The sequence below is a fragment of the Ricinus communis genome, chromosome 7 (assembly GCF_019578655.1).
Source record: "Ricinus communis isolate WT05 ecotype wild-type chromosome 7, ASM1957865v1, whole genome shotgun sequence".
NCBI classification, from domain to species: Eukaryota; Viridiplantae; Streptophyta; class Magnoliopsida; order Malpighiales; family Euphorbiaceae; genus Ricinus; species Ricinus communis.
The window spans coordinates 24,088,257-24,108,137 of record NC_063262.1 but is presented as its reverse complement, the minus strand read 5'-3'; the positions used below and the strand labels follow the sequence as shown (position 1 = coordinate 24,108,137).

The 19,881-nt window shown below is 31.5% G+C and overlaps 1 protein-coding gene across 2 annotated transcripts; it reads left to right on the top strand.

Moving 5' to 3' along the window:
- The first annotated feature begins 359 nt into the window (after window positions 1–359).
- On the top strand, window positions 360–10,261 carry LOC8266698 (phenylacetaldehyde synthase). Of its 2 annotated transcripts, XM_015723806.2 has the most exons (13): window positions 360–567; window positions 693–813; window positions 985–1,057; window positions 1,212–1,442; window positions 5,796–5,959; window positions 6,233–6,373; window positions 6,640–6,699; window positions 7,217–7,381; window positions 8,355–8,411; window positions 9,103–9,167; window positions 9,278–9,401; window positions 9,710–9,847; window positions 9,999–10,261. In XM_015723806.2, coding segments are annotated over exons 1-13 (1,473 nt in total). In that variant the 5' UTR covers window positions 360–565; the 3' UTR covers window positions 10,131–10,261. The 2 variants fall into 2 exon arrangements, with proteins under 2 accessions (XP_015579292.2, XP_002526532.2); XM_002526486.3 differs by lacking the exon at window positions 360–567 and having other exon boundaries at window positions 685–813.
- Window positions 10,262–19,881: the final 9,620 nt, after the last annotated feature.

Below are 19,881 nucleotides of genomic sequence, written 5' to 3'. Positions count from 1 at the left end.
TTGAAATATTTAAGCTAAATAAATACTAAAAAAGTATAAATAGAAAAATACGAAATTAAATTGTTTAGATCTTTATAAATATGAATTTTACATAAAAAGATCGCTGCTATTAGATTATTTTTTTTTATTATTTACATGATATTATTTTTGGATATGAAATAAATGGACAATTTTAATACTAACTTAACCAACTACATTAATAGATTTCAGTTATTAACCATATTAGAGAATAAAATTAAAAATAATATCAAAATTATTTTATTAAAATTAAAAAATTAGGTGCTGAATTTAGAAATAAGTCGTAAGTGATTGTTTTATTTTAAAATTAGCCTAAAAGAAATATACACTGCAAAAAATAATTTTTATCGTTCTCTGTTACAGAGTTCATACTTGAAAAAACAGTGGAGAATACCCAATCACTAGTCTTACAGAGTCAGTCTCCATCACTAATCTTTCTTCTTCAACATTGTTTTATCCGCTAAAAACTTAAAACCCAATTGGCCTTTTTTGCTACAATTTATAAACGCACAATCTTTATCTCTCTTTTATTACACCTACCAAAGAAATGTACGTAGTCTCAGATGCTGCTCTCTTCATTATTCTATTTCTATGGCTTACTTGTATGAAATGGTTATCACTTGTCTTTCCCATTTCTTTTGTTTTAACTTTTTTTTGCATTTGATTATGTTTAGGGAAGGTGAGTTGAGACCTATGGATGCAGAGCAACTGAGAGAGCATGGACATAAAATGGTTGATTTTATTGCTGATTACTATAAAACCATTGAAAATTTTCCAGTTCTTAGTCAAGTTGAGGTAACTATATATTCAATCCTCTATCTTTCTTGGTCTATTTACTCTGTTCTATTATTAGCATAAACTTTATAATCTCTCTTTGCTTATGCTTTTGTGTTCCAGCAGAGTTTTATGGTCTAAAACACTTTCATTTGTTTATTCTATAATGGTAGCATTTAATTGATTGTGCAGCCTGGATATCTTCGTAAACTTCTGCCTGATTCTGCACCAAATCAACCTGAGTCATTGCAAAATGTTCTTGATGGTGAAGTTGCTTAATTAGATCAACCTACATTCTCCTAAGTGTATAGCTTGCTAAAACATATGATTGAATTTCTAACTGTATTCATAATGGGGATTTTTGGATGAAGTTCTTGGTTTCTATGGTTTCTGTGAACAGACTATGTTTATGAATGCAGATGTTCAGGCAAAGATTTTACCAGGAGTGACCCATTGGCAAAGCCCAAATTATTTTGCATATTATCCTTCTAATAGCAGCGTTGCAGGATTTTTAGGAGAAATGCTTAGTGCTGGTATTAATATGGTGGGTTTTAGCTGGATAACTTCTCCCGCCGCAACAGAGCTTGAAATGATTGTTCTAGACTGGCTTGGTAAAATGCTCAAGCTACCTGAAGAATTTCTTTCTACTGGTAAGAGTTGTGACACAAGTATTATTCAAATTAAATTCAATGAGAAAGTGCAGAGCTTGATACGACCTTTTTCTTTAAAAAAAAAGGTTAGCTACTTCTTTATGCATCTTACTGTCTGCCTGCTTTATTCGGTCCATCAAAGATGAGTTTCTAAAATTTATATAACATATTTTGATGCAACTAAGAAAAAACACTTTGATTTGCTCTTGAATGTCTTTTGAAGTCGTTTTTTAGCACCCATTTGCTAATAGGCATCTGCTTTGGAGATTCTACAAGCAGTAAGATGGAAGTGCTCATTTGATGCTACCTTTTAGTTTTCCTTTTGAACTCCGGGTGAATTCCAAATTGATTACTTTGCCATGATATGAAGGTTACTGGCATAAGAATTGATATTGAGCAAAGAGTAATTGCAAATAAATAGAAAAGATAGGTTGTATTGCTCCTTAATTTACATGTATTGCATTGTACATATATATAGGTACAAACATCACCTAAATAAAGAAAGAATATAATCACAACAATTTACAGCTATATAAGAAATCTGCCTAATGATTTGCATAATCTCCTTTAATGTAGCCTAGAATTTCTATATTTACAGCTAGGTCAATATTTTCTATTCCAACACTCCCCCTCAAGCTGGCTGAAAAATATCTCTCATTAACAGCTTGCTTACTAGAAAATTAAATTGTCTTTTCAGTAGTACTTTGGTAAAAATATCAGCTATTTGTTGAGATGTAGGAATATAAGGAATACAAATCAGTCCACTTTCAATCTTCTCTTTGATAAAGTGCTTGTCAACTTGAACATGCTTAGTCCGATCATGATGAACTGGATTATGTGCAATGGAACAAGCAGCTTTGTTGTCACAATAGACTTTCATGGGGAGGGAAATAGGTAGTCCCAAATCTTCTAGTAACCTTTTAATCCACATTGCTTCACAAATTCCATGTGCAAGAGATTTGAATTCAGCTTCAGCACTACTACATGCTACAACATTTTGTTTTTTTATCCTCCAGGAAACAAGATTTCCTCCAATAAAAGTGCAGTACCCTGATGTTGACCTTCTATCTATAGTGCTACCTGCCCAATCAGCATCGGTATAGACTTCCACTTGCAAATTACCAGATTTTTTAAACATCAGTCCTTTTCCAGGTGTTCCCTTTAGATATCTAAGTATCCTATAGGCAGCTTCAAAGTGTTCTTGGCCTGATGAGTGCATAAATTGGCTAATCATGCTTACTGCAAATGCTATATCAGAACGAGTATGTGACAGATATATAAGTCTGCCCACTAAACGCTGAAACCTCTCCTTCTCAATTATGTCCTCTGATTTTGGGTAAAACAATGCTGTCCCATTTATTTTCTTTCTCTAATTGCTCCCCCTAAAGAAAATCCCTTTTGAAATAAGGCTGATTTTCAAGAAAGATAACACCCATAGAAATTATGACCTTTTTATTATGGGGATTAAAAAACTTATACCCCTTTTTATTTGATGCATAACCAACAAAAACATATTTCTCAGCCCTTGGATCTAGTTTGAATTGATCCTTGTTGCTAGATAAATGGACATAGTGCAACCAAAAATTTTAAGAGGCAAATTGGATGAAAGATGATGTTGTGGGAAGTAACATTGAAAACATTCAAGGGGAGTAGTGAAATCAAGAACACGGGTAGGCATTCTATTAATCAAATATGATGCAGTTAAATAGCTTCTCCCCATATATTTAGGTACATACATAGAGAGCATAATAGCACGAGCCACTTCCAATAAGTGTCTATTTTTGCGCTCGGCTATACCATTTTGTTGGGGCGTATCAACACAAGTAGATTTATGTTGAATACCTTTGTCTTTTAAAAACTTTTCAAGCGTTTCATTGAAATACTCTGTACCATTATCAGTATGTAGGGTACTGATTTTAGTTTGAAATTGATTTTCAATCATAGCGTAAAAATTTTGAAAGATCGTCTTAACATCAGACTTGTTAGTCATTAAAAAAACCCAACACAATCGAGTATTATCATCGATAAATGTGACAAACCATTTTTTTTCCGAATAAGTATGGATTCGTGAAGGACCCCACACATCACTGTGAATTAAATAAAAAGGCCTTGAGGGTTGATAAGGCTTTGAATGATAAATGTGCTTATGACTTTTTGATAAAATGCAATGTTCACAATGAAAATAAGAACAATCTATTCCTTTAAATAAAGTAGGAAACAACCTTTTAAGGTAGAAAAAACTAGGATGCCTTAATCTATAATGCCAAAGCATGATTTTATCTTTAACAGAGATAGAACTAACACTACTTAGTCCATGAGGTTTTTCATCTTTGGAGGCTTCACCTTCAAAATGGTAGAGCCCATCTATCATCCTAGCACTGCCAATCTTCCTCCCCGAATTCTGGTCCTGAAACACAGAATAGGAGTCACAAAAAATGACACGGCAATTGAAATCTTTAGACAGTTTATTGACAGATAATAGATTACATGCAAGTTTAGGTACATGGAGGACAGATTTAAGAGTCAAGGTTTTTGACAAACTGATTGTACCTTTACCAGCAATTGGTGTGTAAGAACCATCTGCTATACGAATTTTTTCATGACCAGAAGAAGGAACATAAGTATGAAATAAACTTGAGACACTTGTCATATGGTCAGATGCTCCAGAATCTAGGATCCATGGAGCAGTTAGACTCACACAGGATAAGGCATTTAAATTTCTACCTGTTTGTGCCAAGGAAGCATTAAGAGTACTAGATGATCCAGAATTAGATTTCAGCAGCTTTAGTATTTGATCAACTTGTTGTGGAGTGAAGGGGACCGCTTCAGCTTCATTCGCAAAGGGAGTCCGATTGAACTTGCCTTCATGTTTTCCCTTCCAGTTAGCTGGTTTTCCATGAAGTTTCCAGCAGTTTTCACGTGTATGCTTTGCTTTGTTGTAGTGGTCACACCAAATACGGGGCTTTTCATCAAATTTCTTCACTTTTCTTGCATAGGATTCTTTGCTGCTAATGCAGAATTTTCAGTGCTGCTGTTTGAGCCTTTTTTCCCCAACATAACCAGCCTGCGACTTTCCTCACGTCGAACCTCATCAAATACCTCGCCAATAAATGGAAGGGGCTGTCTCCCAATGATTCGCCCTCTCACTTCATCAAACTCCACATTAAGTCCCATGAGGAATTTGAAAATGCAATCATCTTCTACCTTTTTTTTGTAATGATTGCAGTCATCAATGGATTTCCATTCATAAAAGTTAAACAATTCCAAGTCTTGCCATAGACGTTTCAGAGAATTAAAATATTTGGTGGTACTATCCTCACCTTGATGGATTTCCCCTAGTTTCAGCATGATTTCATATATCTGAGACTGATTTCCCAGATCTGAATACATTAAATTGACATTATCCCAAAGTTCCTTTGCTGTGTGATAACACATGTAATTGGAACTTATGTCTTCCTCCATGGAGTTGACTAGCCATGTCATAACCTTGGAGTTTTCTGCATCCCAAGAAGAATAGGATGAGTCATCCATGTCTGGTTCCTTCTTTTCACCAGTTAAGTATCCACTCTTCCCTCTACCTCGAATATACATACGCACAGACTGAGACTAGCGTAGAAAATTCTCTCCATTCAACCTAATAGTAGTTCTTTGGATTGAATGAGAATCAGATGTGGCTAAGATTTTTTGTTGATTGGATGAAGTAGGTATTTCAGAAGTAGGATTAGTGACTGACCCATCAGATGGAATTGCAGTGGCTAGATTTTTCTTTGAGGAGGCTAGGGTTTTTTTTTTTTTTTTGGATGGCTCTGATACCATGCAAATAAATAGAAAAGATAGGTTGTATTGCTCCTTAATTTACATGTATTACATTGTACATATATATAGGTACAAACATCACCTAAATAAAGAAAGAACATAATCACAGCAATTTACAGCTATATAAGAAATCTGCCTAATGATTTGCATAATCTCCTTTAATGTAGCCTAGAATTCCTATATTTACAGCTATGTCAATATTTCCTATTCCAACAGTAATTCAGTTTTTACTGCTTCTAATAATGCTCAGGAGGGGTTTATTTTGCTGAACTCGTGATTTAAGTGAGATGCTATATGTTCTCGAAATTTCTTTGATATGTAAGATTGATATGAGATGATGCTAAAGAAAATCCATCATGAGTTCTAAAAAGGTTTTGGACATGTTTGTAAACTAAAGGTTTGAAAGTCTAAATTAATTGAAGTTTCTGAAAGTTGTTGGATACTGGAAATTTAAGCTGCAAGACACAGGCATGCTAATGTTTACTTTAGGATAACTGTGGGTGGGGAATCTCTTGAGCCTATGGAATGATATTGCAGGACAAGGAGGTGGAGTGATACAGGGTACTGCAAGTGAAGCTGTTCTAGTTGCACTAGTAGCTGCACGGGACAAGGTCTTGAGGAGGGTTGGAAAAGATGCCCTTAGAAAGCTTGTGGTTTATGGATCTGATCAAACACATTCTGCGTTGCAAAAAGCCTGCCAGGTACATTTGTAAATATCCACCTGTGGACATTAGCTACAATTTACAAATGGACATGAAGATATTAGAAACTTATTTCAGTTACTCATGATGGCTCCCCCATCAACATCCTTCAAGATTTCATAAGATTTAAAGGCTTTCAGTCAGCTAAAACTGTCCTATTGTTATTTAATAATTAGTACCTTTTGGACATGTGTATGCACTGATTGGCTTGTCTTGTTATTGATAATTTTTAATATCTTTTCATTTTATATAATACTGTTGGTCTAATGGCAGATAGGAGGGATTCATCCAGTAAATTGCAGGCTGCTAGAAACAGACTCTTCCACAAATTATGCCCTTGCGCCAGATTTACTCAGTAGAGCAATTTCAGAGGACATTTCCCTTGGACTGATTCCCTTCTTTTTGTGTGCTACTGTAAGAGACCAAAATTAGGGCATTGATCCTTTTTATTTTATGCGTGCTGTTAGATGTTTGCCTTTTCTTTTCATGTTCAATGAATCAGTGAAGTAAAGTTATAAAGCACAATAGCAAGGTTTGTAATAGGAAAACTGTGAACTCTTTATGTGACTGAATATTTATATTGGGTTGACATTAACTTAATTGTAAGTCCTTTCCATGTTTATCTAATATGACATTGCAATAAAAGTTTCTGATTTCACGGAACCTTTATATATTCGCAGGTTGGCACTACTTCATCGACAGCTGTTGATCCATTACTTGCACTGGGAAAGATTGCCAAGGTTAGATTTATTTAATTTGTTTGAAGAAAAGAAGGAAATGAATATTATTTGTCATCTGTAGCTGACTGCATTACAACTGCTAATCTGCACGATAAAACAACCATGCATAGTTTTCTACTAAAAAGCAGAGGAATGGAAAGGTAGATACCTAGCCCAAGTCAAGCCAAAGTATAAGAGTATCAGCCCACAGGATAGAAAATGCTACAAGTAACCTTTTGCCACTAGGTGCACTTGCACAAACATCTTGAGATGCATTACGACAATGTAAAAAAACAGTGTAGAAACAAGAAAATGGACATTCTCCTGTGTTGTTTGTTTGAGCATGTTCAACAACACTAAGCTGTGGTTTGAATTTCTAGGTTTCTCGTCTTTCAATACTCCATAAGTCTGCAACATGGAACCACTTCTACTTTATCTTAACATTTTCACTGACCGAAATGATCCTACATGGCCTTAAAAAACACAGAAAATTCTCGTTTTTTATTATTAATAATGCTTTGTAATGGCTTCTTAGCAGAGTAATGGCATGTGGTTTCATGTGGATGCTGCCTATGCTGGAAGTGCTTGTGTTTGTCCAGAATACCGTTGTTATATGGATGGTGTTGAAGAAGCTGACTCTTTTAACATGAATGCGCATAAATGGTTCCTGACAAACTTTGATTGCTCAGCCCTTTGGGTAAAGGTATGCCATTTTCTCATCTTATGATTCTCTTCCCTAGATGCATTTAAATATCAGTTACTTTTTTTAGTTTCTCTGTGATTAGTCTCATTTGTGCTATTTCTGGTTCTCCAGGACACCCATGTGCATATTTTTTAACCCCTTCTTGGGAACATGCAGTTCAGCTCCATTCTTTGAAGGGTGGAATGGACTTTGCGTAGAGTTTGGGGTTCAGTTTTATGTTAAAAAGTAGCATTAGTTATTTCATATCAAATGCAGATGGTAAAGTTTGGAGAATAACATATATTAGTATATCCTTTCTCTGTTCTTCTATAGAATTTATTTGCAGTGAAATGATACTGGCATCATTATAGTTCTTAGTTTGCTGGTTAAGACTATTTTTGAGTTCTTCCCAAAACCCAGATGACCAGATATCACAATCCTTTTCAGGGATTATCAGCTTTTGAACTTCTTCTTCACCTGATGACTTGACAAATTTTTGTATATTTGTATAATCTGGAAATATTTTTCATTAAATGTTCAATCCATTTGTGAAGAAGAGATTAGATATTTTTGTATTGTATAATCTAGATTACTTGATATGTTGTGGCATGAAAAAGTGTTTTTGTAGTTAAAATACTGTTGTGCTGATGGCAATGAGAAAAATGCAGCACAAACAATTTATTCTGTTTATAATTTACACAGTACATCTGGCGTTAACATGTTCGTCCAGATAAACAATGTTTTATGAAAGTTCCAAATTGTCTTATTACTTGGTTTAGGTCCTAAGACACAGTTACTCTTATTGATACAATTAAGATTTCTTCCAGTAAAATATTCAGTGTGTTTTCTTTTCTTCTGATAATTAGGAAAGCCTCATGCAGTACTTGTTGAAATTACTGCACTTTCATGTCTCAGCAGTCAGTTCTGCTGTCTCATGTGTAATTTTCTTTTAACATGTAAAAGTATTGAATAGTTGTGTTACCTTGCGTGACAGGATAGAAATGCACTGATTCAGTCACTTTCTACTAATCCGGAGTTTCTGCAAAACAAAGTAAGCTTCCTTCAACATGTTTTGGTCTATCTTTTTCTATAGTTTCTTGTAGAGGTTTAGATCCAGCTTTTTCCGGTGATATACAAATAGAATTTGACATATTATATGCATGACAATTGCCAAAGGTTGACATATGCTGTCCCCAGTTAAGTCTCAATGAATTTAACTAAATAGGCCTGTATGTGTCATGTTGTTGTCAATCTGAACTTAGAAATGGTCCAAAATAGCTAAACTTGTTTAGATTCCTTAGAAATTAAATCCATTAATGTGCCAACTTGAAGGCTGTTTGTATAATTCTTCAATCCTGAAGTGTTCGCTAGGGAAATGTACAGAACTTTTATGGTATCTGTGTAAAGGGTAGATATCTTATTAAAATAAGAAGAAGAATGAGGCTCTAATCCTTGGGTCATTTTAACTATGCCAAGAGTGAGTAATCAATATGCACCACCATGTCCAACAAAGGAGCTGATGCAATATCGCAATATCAATTCTTTATCATAAAGGATTCTGCCTTTATATGCAGTCTTTTCCTTGTGCATTTGTCATTATCTTATTACGCATTTGCAATCAAGTTGTGTGTGACAATATAGCAAGTTGCTCATTTAGGATGGTTGACTTGGTTGGACGGTTAAACGTTTCTGAAAACTGTGTCATACGAATTATAATGTTCCATAATATATCAATGTTGCAGCCTTCCCAAACAAACACGGTTGTGGACTACAAAGATTGGCAAATTCCCCTTGGACGACGGTTTAGGTATTCCTTTACTTAAGTGTTTTTCCAACAAGAAAATTATGATGTTTTCCTAAAACACAGTTCAAGTACCAAAGTACTATTACCAGATATAACCTAATGGTGCCTTCCAGATCATTGAAACTGTGGATGGTGTTACGATTGTATGGTGTAGAAAAGCTACAATGCTACATCAGAAATCATATTAACTTGGCTAAATATTTTGAAGGACTTATTGCAGAAGACACTAGATTTGAGGTATTTACACTCCTCACTAGTAGTTTTATACTTCTTTTCATATAGCCAAACTCATATGCCTCATAAAATAAAATTTTCTCTTAGATAGTGCTTGCAATACAAATGACTTGATACTGTAAAGTTGGCTGAAAGATTGAAAAAATTGATGTGAGATAGAGAAGGTGCTACAAGTGACAAGATGATATTCTTGGCTTCTATTTGCTGCATGCTTCTATGTATAAATTTGCGAGTGTTCACTGCTTATGGATTCCTTTGAATGATATTATCTTGCATACAGTCTGAATCATTTCCATAATTCATGTGCTCAGGTTGTTTCCCCTCCGATATTTGCATTGGTTTGTTTTCGCCTTTTACCTCCGGACAACAACGTAGATCATGGCAACAAATTGAGCCATGACCTATTAGATGCGGTAAACTCAACTGGGAAAATTTTTATATCTCATACGGTAAGTCATTTTTGGTTTTGTTTATCTTCCCTAACAATTAGAAGGATGATCAGAATTCATTATTTCTTCTTTCTCTTGTCCTCTATCTTGCCAAACATTTACTGATATTTAAATAACTGCTAAAGTTTCTTGTTCATAATCATTGTACCAGGTTCTATCTGGCAAGTATATCTTACGTTTTGCAGTAGGAGCACCACTGACCGAAGAGAGGCATGTAACTGCAGCATGGAAGGTTTTACAAGATGAGGCCTGTGCTTTGCTAGAAACATCTAGGATAAGTTAATATTTTGATTACCATCCGCAATTATTTGATGAATTCAATATTGTTACATGATTGTTCCTTTTTTAACTTCATTCTACCTTACACATCATTGATTAATACATTCACGAACAACCAAGGAGTATTTTCTTGCATTGATCTCTACCTTTTCTGCAAAAAAGCAAATGTGTAGCAGTCATAGTTTGCTCGTCTCTTATAGAAGCTACGACCAGCTGGCACCTGGGCTAACTTGTGATTAGTTAATCTGCCTACTGATGCCCATAAACTGATAGTCCAAAACTTGATCTCTTTGGCAAGCTGTTAAAGGCTGGTCCAATGAAGGCTAGTTGAACTTCAAGAAAGCCCAAGTTTTGCCCTATTTCAGATTTTCCTATGGTTACATTTGTTTTCCTTTTTCTCTGGATTTTCGAAAAAGTAGAAAGCTATACTCTTTTGTTTCGAGTATAGGAAGATTCTTACCTGTCTTAGGTGTGTGTTCCACTAATATTAAGCCGACACATATTTATTAATATTAAATAATTAAAATATGTGTTAGTCATTTGACGTTTAAGTATAAAACACATAGACCATATCACTTGGATTCGCTCCTAAACAAATCCTTCTCGGATTTTAGAGTGAAGGTCCTGATGCAAGAAAGAATATGATTCTGAGTGAGTTACACTCACCGGCAAATAGGTCAGTCACTTCATTGCTGATGGTTGCTTTTGCCTTTTCGGCATAATCATAGGGCATATCCACCATTACCAATAAAGGATCCGTCTGAGTATGATTTGCAAGTAAAGGGTATATATTATTTCCATATGATTGCTTTTCTGAATTATTATAGACAATTATGTCAAAGGAAAAAATTATGATGGACAAATGATGTGGATGTTATTAGGCCACATGTGAACTAGAGTTGCTTGTTTATCATTACTTGATTGAGCTAAGATTGCATAGCATTGTTTCTGGAACTTGATATTGCACTTTCCCCCACCATTAGAATCAAGATGTCCTCTGGAAATATTCACACATGAAATTATATTCCTTTGCCTAATAAGAATTATTTTGCTTTTGCAAACAATATAGTAACTTAAAAAAAAAAAAAAAAATCACAAAGCAAGTAGAGAGGGGAATATATCAACTATTGACTTAAGCTTTTATAGCCTCAGTTCAACATATCCAGACACAATGTATCCAAGATTCTTTTGTTTTCCCTACATAAACATACATGCACATGTACAATGATGTGCTTTTGGCATATCCTCTCCAGCTTCACAGGAATTAATTGTCTTGGAAAATTGGGGAGAATTAGATTCCATAGAATTTTTCTACAGATATTACTATGCTATACTGCTGCCTGTCTGTTGCTATGTCCATGTCTTCACTATTCAGCTTTTCCTCTCATAATTAAATCTTAAGCATAATTCAAGATATTTTTATTGTAATAATTAGACCACAAAAAGATGGTCCCAACATTGAAAATGAAAAGAGAAGTGTTGGGCTAGGTCACTGTACTGAAACCAAATATATATATTTGTATTTATAGATATAATATCTTAATTGTGTTTGTTTAAACTTCAGTACACTCTCCTTCATGAGCTTTAGATTCTTTTGATGCTTGCTTCCATCGGTACGTTCACAATTTGGCATTTTATTTTATTTTTATTATTTTATTTTTTATCTTAAGCTTGTTACATTTTCAAGATATTATTTAACTACCGACCATGACATTTTCTATATACAATCTAAATCACCTGTTCTAGCAGATTTTAATTTTATGCTTTGCTTTCATATTTACTTAACAATTTACACTTGTCCGAATTCGCATATGTTACTTAAACACAACTGATCCATGAATCAAAATTCGACGACGTGCCTAATTCTCAATTCTAATCAGATTACTACATATTATAATCAACTATTGGCTTGAGATCTGGTTTAAAATTTATCTAATATCATATAATTTTTTTAATCTATCAAATAGATTCGAACTTAAAACGTTAAAAATTTCTCCAAATCTTTTATCGTGAACCAATGTTTTCGGAGATGGCAATAAATACAAATGAGGGCAATTTAGTTGACTCGCTAAGGGTTAGACGTACTGTAATTTCATGGGTGCAAAATTCAATTTTGCTAGCCATTGGCGTTGAAAAGTAGCTGGTTAGCTTGCTTATGAAGAAGACAAACCAGTACGTACTGTCCCTAACAAAACAAAGGAAGGATGACTCTTCTCAAGATGCCCCCTTATCAATTTGGCTAGCTACCTACTGGCTACTGCAATCTGACTACCGCACCATATGTGGAGTGAACAGCTCCACTGCCCTTAATTGGCACCCATTTTCACCTATAATATCCACTCATTAATTGAGGAGTACTGTCCTTGAATATTTTTGTATGGTTTTTCGCCTCATTATACATGCATGGTACATATCATATGAACTTATCACCTTCTATCCTATCCCATCCTCCTCCTTTACTTTGGAATTTTCTCTCTGACTTTTTTATCATTTATCTTATTCGTGTAGCATGTTGGCCCAAAATTCAAAAACAGTAAACTAAAATAACAAAAGTTTAATCTAAGAATTTATTTGGTTCAGTTCGATACTTACTTTGATTCGAATTTTGTTTCAGTTTATATTTTTTGAAAAGTTTAATAGTCTGATTTTATAATTTAGTTTAATTTTTTAAATTGATTTGACAGATTACAGACCTGATGACAGAATAATCTCAAAAAGGCGAATAATTTTATGGACTAAACGTGTGAATATGGAAGGGACTATGGAGTAACTTTGTCCCATTGAGGAGTAATTTGTAACCATTGGAAAGGTATGGAGGTTCAGTCTAAATTCTGATCTAGAATTTTATGGGCAATTACATAAAACTTCTTGTGCTTGTAATTTAGTGTAAAAATAAAACAAAAGAAGAAGGAAGAAGATATGGAATTGGCACGTTGTCGACATAGACCTTTGCATGCAAATGCTAAGCTTTGATGACCGCACAGACCCACGTCCACCTCCTCCTGAAAAATGTGATACTACCATAATATGTCAGGCTTTTGTGAAATCTTTTCTGGAAATTAGGTTAAAATAAAATGTACTTTTAAGGTTATAAAATATAACTACTTCCTACACTTTTTATTATTACAATATAATGAAAATTTTATTTATTAATATTAAAAGATGATAAATAAAAAAATTAAAATAATATTTTTTATTAATCTCTATTTTTAAAAATATAACTAATTCCTGACTGACAGCACAATTTATCTACTTATAATAGAGCCACTTGGCTAAGCAAAAACTCCACATAAATAAATAAATCATACAGCCATAGACCAGAATAATTTATGGCATGTGGATATGGGTCACAGACTATTAAAACTATGGTCCCTTCCCCATTATGAATTAAATAAATATAATAAGAAAAATGGTTTAAATGAAAAATAGATGGATAAAAGGGGTAGAGGAAAAGTAAAATAAAAATAAATAAAAAGAAAGAAAGAAGAATCAATACCCAGCCAGCTTCGTTTTGTTGTGCTTTCTTACCTGCCTAACCCACAATTTCCTTTCCTTCTACTTTAGGCGGATTGGGAGAGAAAGTTGAGAGAGCAAAAGTGTGTTTTAAATTATATTTTTATACATTTTTCTTTGACAATTCTCAGTTTTACACTACGAATTTCAAAAGTTGAATTTTGAAAAGCTTTGGGTCCTTTCTTCATTCTTTTTCCAAACCATACAATCAAAGGAAGAAAAAAAATAAATTAAATTTCCATTCTCGTATTATTCATGTTTTTCACCGATCATGAAGCTGCAGTAACAGCAATAACAAAGGGGATACTTAGCTCTTTTCCGATTAAAAATTATTGGGTTTGATATTTGTGTGTGTGTATGAAGCATTTTGGGTATTTTAATGTGGTGGGTCTGTTTTGGATTTGGATTTGGTTTTGTGTGGTGGGTTGTTATGGGTATGGTAATTTACTATTGATGATTGGTAGCATTGGTTTTATTGATGTCTCAGATGAAGCACTCATATGGTGGAGGTAGAGTGGTAATGCATGATGCTGTGGGAAAAAAGAAATTGACCAAAGAGAAATTAAATAAAAAATATAAAATTATTTTGTTATTTCAAAAGGAAAAAAAAAAAGGTAAAAATTTACTATTTTAATGCATCAACGAAAAGTTTGTAAGATGAATTAAAATCTCAAAAGTAAGTATTCGCATCAAATTGAATTAAAATCTAAAATTTAAATTGACTTATTTAGTTAGAATAAACAGAATTAAACCGATCTGATCCGAGCAATATAAGTTTAGAAAAGATATTTAATTGTTAATCCAAATAAAAGAGGTAATTGTAACTCACAAAGATATAAAAATAAGGACGTGCCTTCTGTTAAAAAAGAAAATGAAAAAAAAAAAAAAAAAAAGAGGTCAGTTTCTGGTCCTCAAAATATTACGTTGAAGTCATATTGTTATATCTTCGATATATGATGGATCATGTATCCAGAATCAAACACACGTGGGTGGGTGTTAATAGAGTATTTAGTTAGACGTTTATAATCATAAAGTTGACATATAATTTCAATTTATTGATTTAATTAGTTAATTAAAAGAATATAAACAAACAAACACCACAAATATAAAATTCATTACAAAATCCATAAATTATTATCCTCTAAATAATTTTTACTATGTTGCAACTTCTCATTTTATTTTATATTGTTACTAATAATTTTATTATTATATTTTTTATTTTAAGTTTTATAATTTAGTGTATTTTATATTTTATTTACATATTTTTATTTTTTTTAATAATATGCTAGTACTTTTATGACAAAAGTATTATATAAAAATTAAAAATTTTAATCAATATATTTAAAATTAAATAATTATATTATAAAATAACACTCTAATACACTTTTAAATGATCCGTGCACCACCTGCAATGATATAATTTACCGTTAAAATCCAATATTAATTAAGAATTTGCTCTTTCTTGTTTTCTTTTTCTTTGTTTTGTTTACATATTACATTTTACCACATATTAAATTCGTAAATTATTTGAATGTTTAGTTATCTCATTATATTTTTTATTTTGTTACTTTTCTATTTTGGGTTATATGGTACAAAGTATTTCAAACTTTCACTTTTTTTACCTAATTATGAATAATTTTTTAAGGTTGCATTTTTCTCTATTTGGTTCAAATTTATGAATAAAATTTAAAATATAATTCACAGTGTTATTAAATTTATAATTGAAAAAAGAAAAAAAGCCACCTCCCTCACTTTAATTTTTTATAAAGATAAAATAGTAATTGTTTTTTTGGTCTTTTTATACCAGAAATATTAGATTTAAAATGCGATATATAAAAACTTTTTTAAGGAAGAATCTAAATTCACACGTATACATGAATTAAATAATTAACCCTCCATATAATTCTAAATTCAACAAATGCATGCCCAAATGGACTATAATAAAAAATCTCACTTATTTCTTTTTTTAGAAAAAAGAAAAAGAAATTCAGGTCACCATTAACAAATGCTGATTACTAATAATATGTTTTATTATAGTTTTTCTGTTTCCTTTTTCTTTGTTTGGGTCATTTTGGCACCAAAACAGTTGCGATTTAATTGGGATTTCATTTGTTTGAAATTTATATGAAAAGATTTTACAAAGATAAAATAGTTATTTTTACATTGCTGATAAAAGGGGAGACAGATATTTTTGGTAACAAATTAATTAGAAAATCTAATATTTAAAAATCTTTATTTAATGAAAGATTTTGATAACTAACCAATTTACAACTTGTTCATTCTTTTTATTATTTAATTTTTTTTTTTCCGTTTGAAAGGAGAGAAATAAATAATAAAATAGAAAAGGGTAAAAGACTTTTTTGGAATTCTATAGTTGTATTTTCCTGTCAATTTCTGCTCCATTTTCAATTTTCAATTTCACTCACCATATTCTTCTTTTCATGTTATCATCTTATTTTCTTTTTGACATTTCTCTTTTTTAATTTTTCTGTTTTCCGAGTTTTGGAATTCAATTTAATAAACTTTAAATTTGTCGGTGATTTATATCAATGTTCGTTAATTAAATTATGACCGAACATTTTAATATTTCATGTAAAATTAGCATAGACAATACCCAAAAAAAAAAAATCACTCTACTTCGTATTATTATATTTATAAAACTAAAAGGAGAGAACATAAATTAAGATTTAAAAAATTCTAAAAAATAATTTTATTTTTTGAAAATAATACAAAAACAATTACACAAAATGATTAGGAATAAAACCCTAATTTACACACTTGCTCAAAAAATATATAAAATTTAATAATAAATACGCCCATAAATTTAATTCGATTATAGATGTACATATCACGTGTTTATATTTTCTTATTTACAATAAAGAGACTAATAATAATTAAATGGTGAATATTGCCAAAAGATAAATATTTGATTTTGCAAGAAGAACCATATAATGCACATGGGAAGAACTTTCTAGTAAGTGACAGGAACCAGAGCAAAGCAAGATGAGGAGGAGGAGGAGCTGGACAAGACCTTGTCTAAAAGCAATTTGTTGTGAATTGCGAGTGACTGATTCTGATGTTGCTGGTCCATCGAACACTGATGCGACTGCTCTTTATAGGCCAAATGACTTAATTATGTTTACCCAAACAAAGTCTACATCAGCTGTATCGGTTTGAACATTTAGGTTCCTGAATGGTTGGTACACCTTCGTTTCTTTCAAACCCCAACTCTTCATTTCTTTTTTTTTCTTTTTTTTTTTTTAATTTTGTCGTACCATTAATATTCACTTTCGATAAAATTATAACCTCGCTCGCATTAATACCCTTTATAATAAAAATTATCTGTATCATTATTTTATCTGATATTTTAGTTTTTCAACTAACTTAAATTTAAATAGTATCTAAATCTAATCTTTTACAAATCCGATCGATTCATTTTGTGACGTAGGGTTAGAGAATAATTTTTTTTAATTCATGAAAGTTGTCTAACAGATTGTGAATTATATAATAAAGAATAATTATTTCTTTACTGCTATAAAAAAAAATTCATAACTTATACTTGTAAGATTAGAGAGTGGGATTGCTAGTAAGAGAATGCTATGAGTGGGTCTAACATGAGGCCAATTAGTGTAATAGTAAATGTGGAGATCCATGTGAAGTGTAGTGTAGAAAGGTTATTCTTTAATTACAATTAGAAAGTGAGTTATTACATAGAGTAGTCTTGAGTTAACTTAAGAACAAGTTGAAGTGGGTACCTTCTTTTTTAATTTGGTAAGAGAATTAAAAAAAAAAAAAAAAAGGAAGGGTGGATCTAAAAAGGAAATGAAAAAGGACTTCAGGGTTCGCTAAAGGAGTGTAATGTGGCTATATTTAATTAATCTGCCACTAATTATTTGTTAAGTAAACTACTTTATTGAGAAAATTAAAGAAACCATCTACTTTTATCTTTTAGATAAAATATAAAAGTACTTTGAGATTTTTACAAGCAATTAACATGCCTCTAAATTAATGCAATTGTAAAGTATATATATATATATATATGACTTTTTTTTTTAATTAAATGCCGATGTATATTTTATTGGTTGAGGCTAAATTTCTTTCTAGATTATTTTAGAGTACACTTACTTTATCTATCTAAGCTATTGATAAAAAATTTTAAGAAATTAAAATTAAAGTTTATGAAATAATAAAAATATGAAAATTCATAGACTTATTGATTAAATTATTTTTAAAAGTATTTTATTAATATTTTCTCTACCCTTAAATATTATTTTTTTATTTTTTTAATCCGTCTTCACAATTATATTCAGCTTTTTATTACTTAATTGTTGCTTTAGTAAGTAATTGTTAAAAATATTTTTCACTAATTAACATAGATATTAACATGTAATTAAATTTTACATTTTATACTTTAAAAAGGTGTAATTTTTATAGAAAATCTAATGAAAGTACTTTAGAGAAATAGTGATAGAAAATGAATAATATTATTAAAAAATACTTACATTTTCTAATCTGCATATAAAGTAAAAGTATTAGGACAAAAAGAGCTTTAAACTAAGTCCAATCCAAGCGAATTCAACTTTTATTACTAAGCACCAACTTCAAAATTTAATACTGTTTTGGGTGATAACCCCTTATGTCCACATAATTTGAGATAGCTTTTTAAAAAGATTGATGAAGTGATTGCTTTCTTAATCAAATGTTAATTAAGAATGAGTTGTTGTGCAACGTCCACCATGAAAGTAACAAGAACTTTGAGGTGTGGTTTTAATTACTTTGCATATATCCTTTTAAAATTGTGTGCTACAAACAAGTTAAGAAATGCATTCCAGCCAATTAGCCTCTTGCCTTTTTATTTTATTTGAGACCTAACAAGCTTTGGTTGCTCAAGGTGATTACTTGGTTCAAAAATATCTGATAAATTATGAGGTTTATACACATCATGTTTAAAACAAGATGTATGGAGAAAGGGTTTTTCTAATTGTTACATTTTAGTCCCTCATTTTCATTTTCTTATAATTGAAGAGAAGAGATTCATTTGGTAATTGTGATGCTTCCTATCTTCTCTTAGCCCACAAGAATAGACCTAAACTTTCTTTTACAAGAGAACCCAACAAAAGCTTGATCATCATTTTTATCTTTTTTTGTAAATTGGTAAACAGCCAAAAAAGGGGACTTAATAAAGTAGGATAGCTATTAGCATTGCTGTACCAAACAAAAATGCAATATTTACTTTTAGTGCCCATCCCCTTGTGCATATTATGGGAGCCCTTTCATCCTTCACTTCTTGCCCTTTTGCAAATTTGTAAAGAGGATATCCAATTCATGAAACATTTTATAGCTAATAATGACCTCAAAAGCACACCTTATGGCATTGGCGATTTGGCATCATACTCATACTCTCACTTATAATCCACACAACACCACCCAACAATGACACCTATCATGTCCTCCACTCCTAGTCACTTACATGGTTACATCACTCTCCCCTTTTGTATTCTTAAGTTATTTATGAACACCAAACAAAGTTTATCTTTCCAATCTAGTTCAAAATTTTTATTGGCTAAAATTCTGGAAAGGTTAGTAGTCAAGCATATGAAATGGAATAACATTGAATGAATATTTATTCTCTTTAATAAATTATAAAAGAGTTACTAGGCAGTCTTAAACTATATAAGAGAGAAGTCCTTTTTTATATTTTTATAAATATAATAAATAATTTAGTGAAAAAAAAATAATTTTTTTTAAAGAACGACTCAAAACGATAAAGAATTAAAATTCAGAAATAATCATTTAAATCTTATCATATAATGATATCAAATAATTCAAATAGTCAATTTTTTTTTATATAATTTTGAGATCTAATTGGAACAATAAAATAAATTATTTAAAAAACAAAATAAGTGATGTATATTTAAGTTGTTACTCTGTATTAAATGAATTATCACTTTTATAGTAAACTGTGATCAGTAGATGAGCTACTATAAATGGCAGCTTGTGTAGTTACTGGCCCATTACTTTTGATAAATGGAAAAGAAATAAATATATGTGAATTTCCATGCAAAGACATCCTGAGATCTCCATCAAGATCTCATCTGATCAAAAGACCTACTATTACTACTAGGTAGTTTTACACATGTGAGTAATATTCTTATTTTATATATTTAATTATTTATTTCTTGAGAAGCAGAAAACCTAAATAAAATTCTGTGTACAAACATGAAAGTTGAATTTCACTTTGT

What these genes read in the sequence shown, in the direction of transcription:
- LOC8266698 (XM_002526486.3), top strand. Translation starts at nt 685, where the DNA reads ATGTTTAGGGAAGGTGAGTTGAGACCTATGGATGCAGAGCAACTGAGA. An exon ending in CGTTGCAAAAAGCCTGCCAG is followed by an intron (nt 5,960 to 6,232) that starts GTACATTTGTAA and finishes GTCTAATGGCAG; the next exon opens with ATAGGAGGGATTCATCCAGT. An exon ending in CGGAGTTTCTGCAAAACAAA is followed by an intron (nt 8,412 to 9,102) that starts GTAAGCTTCCTT and finishes TCAATGTTGCAG; the next exon opens with CCTTCCCAAACAAACACGGT.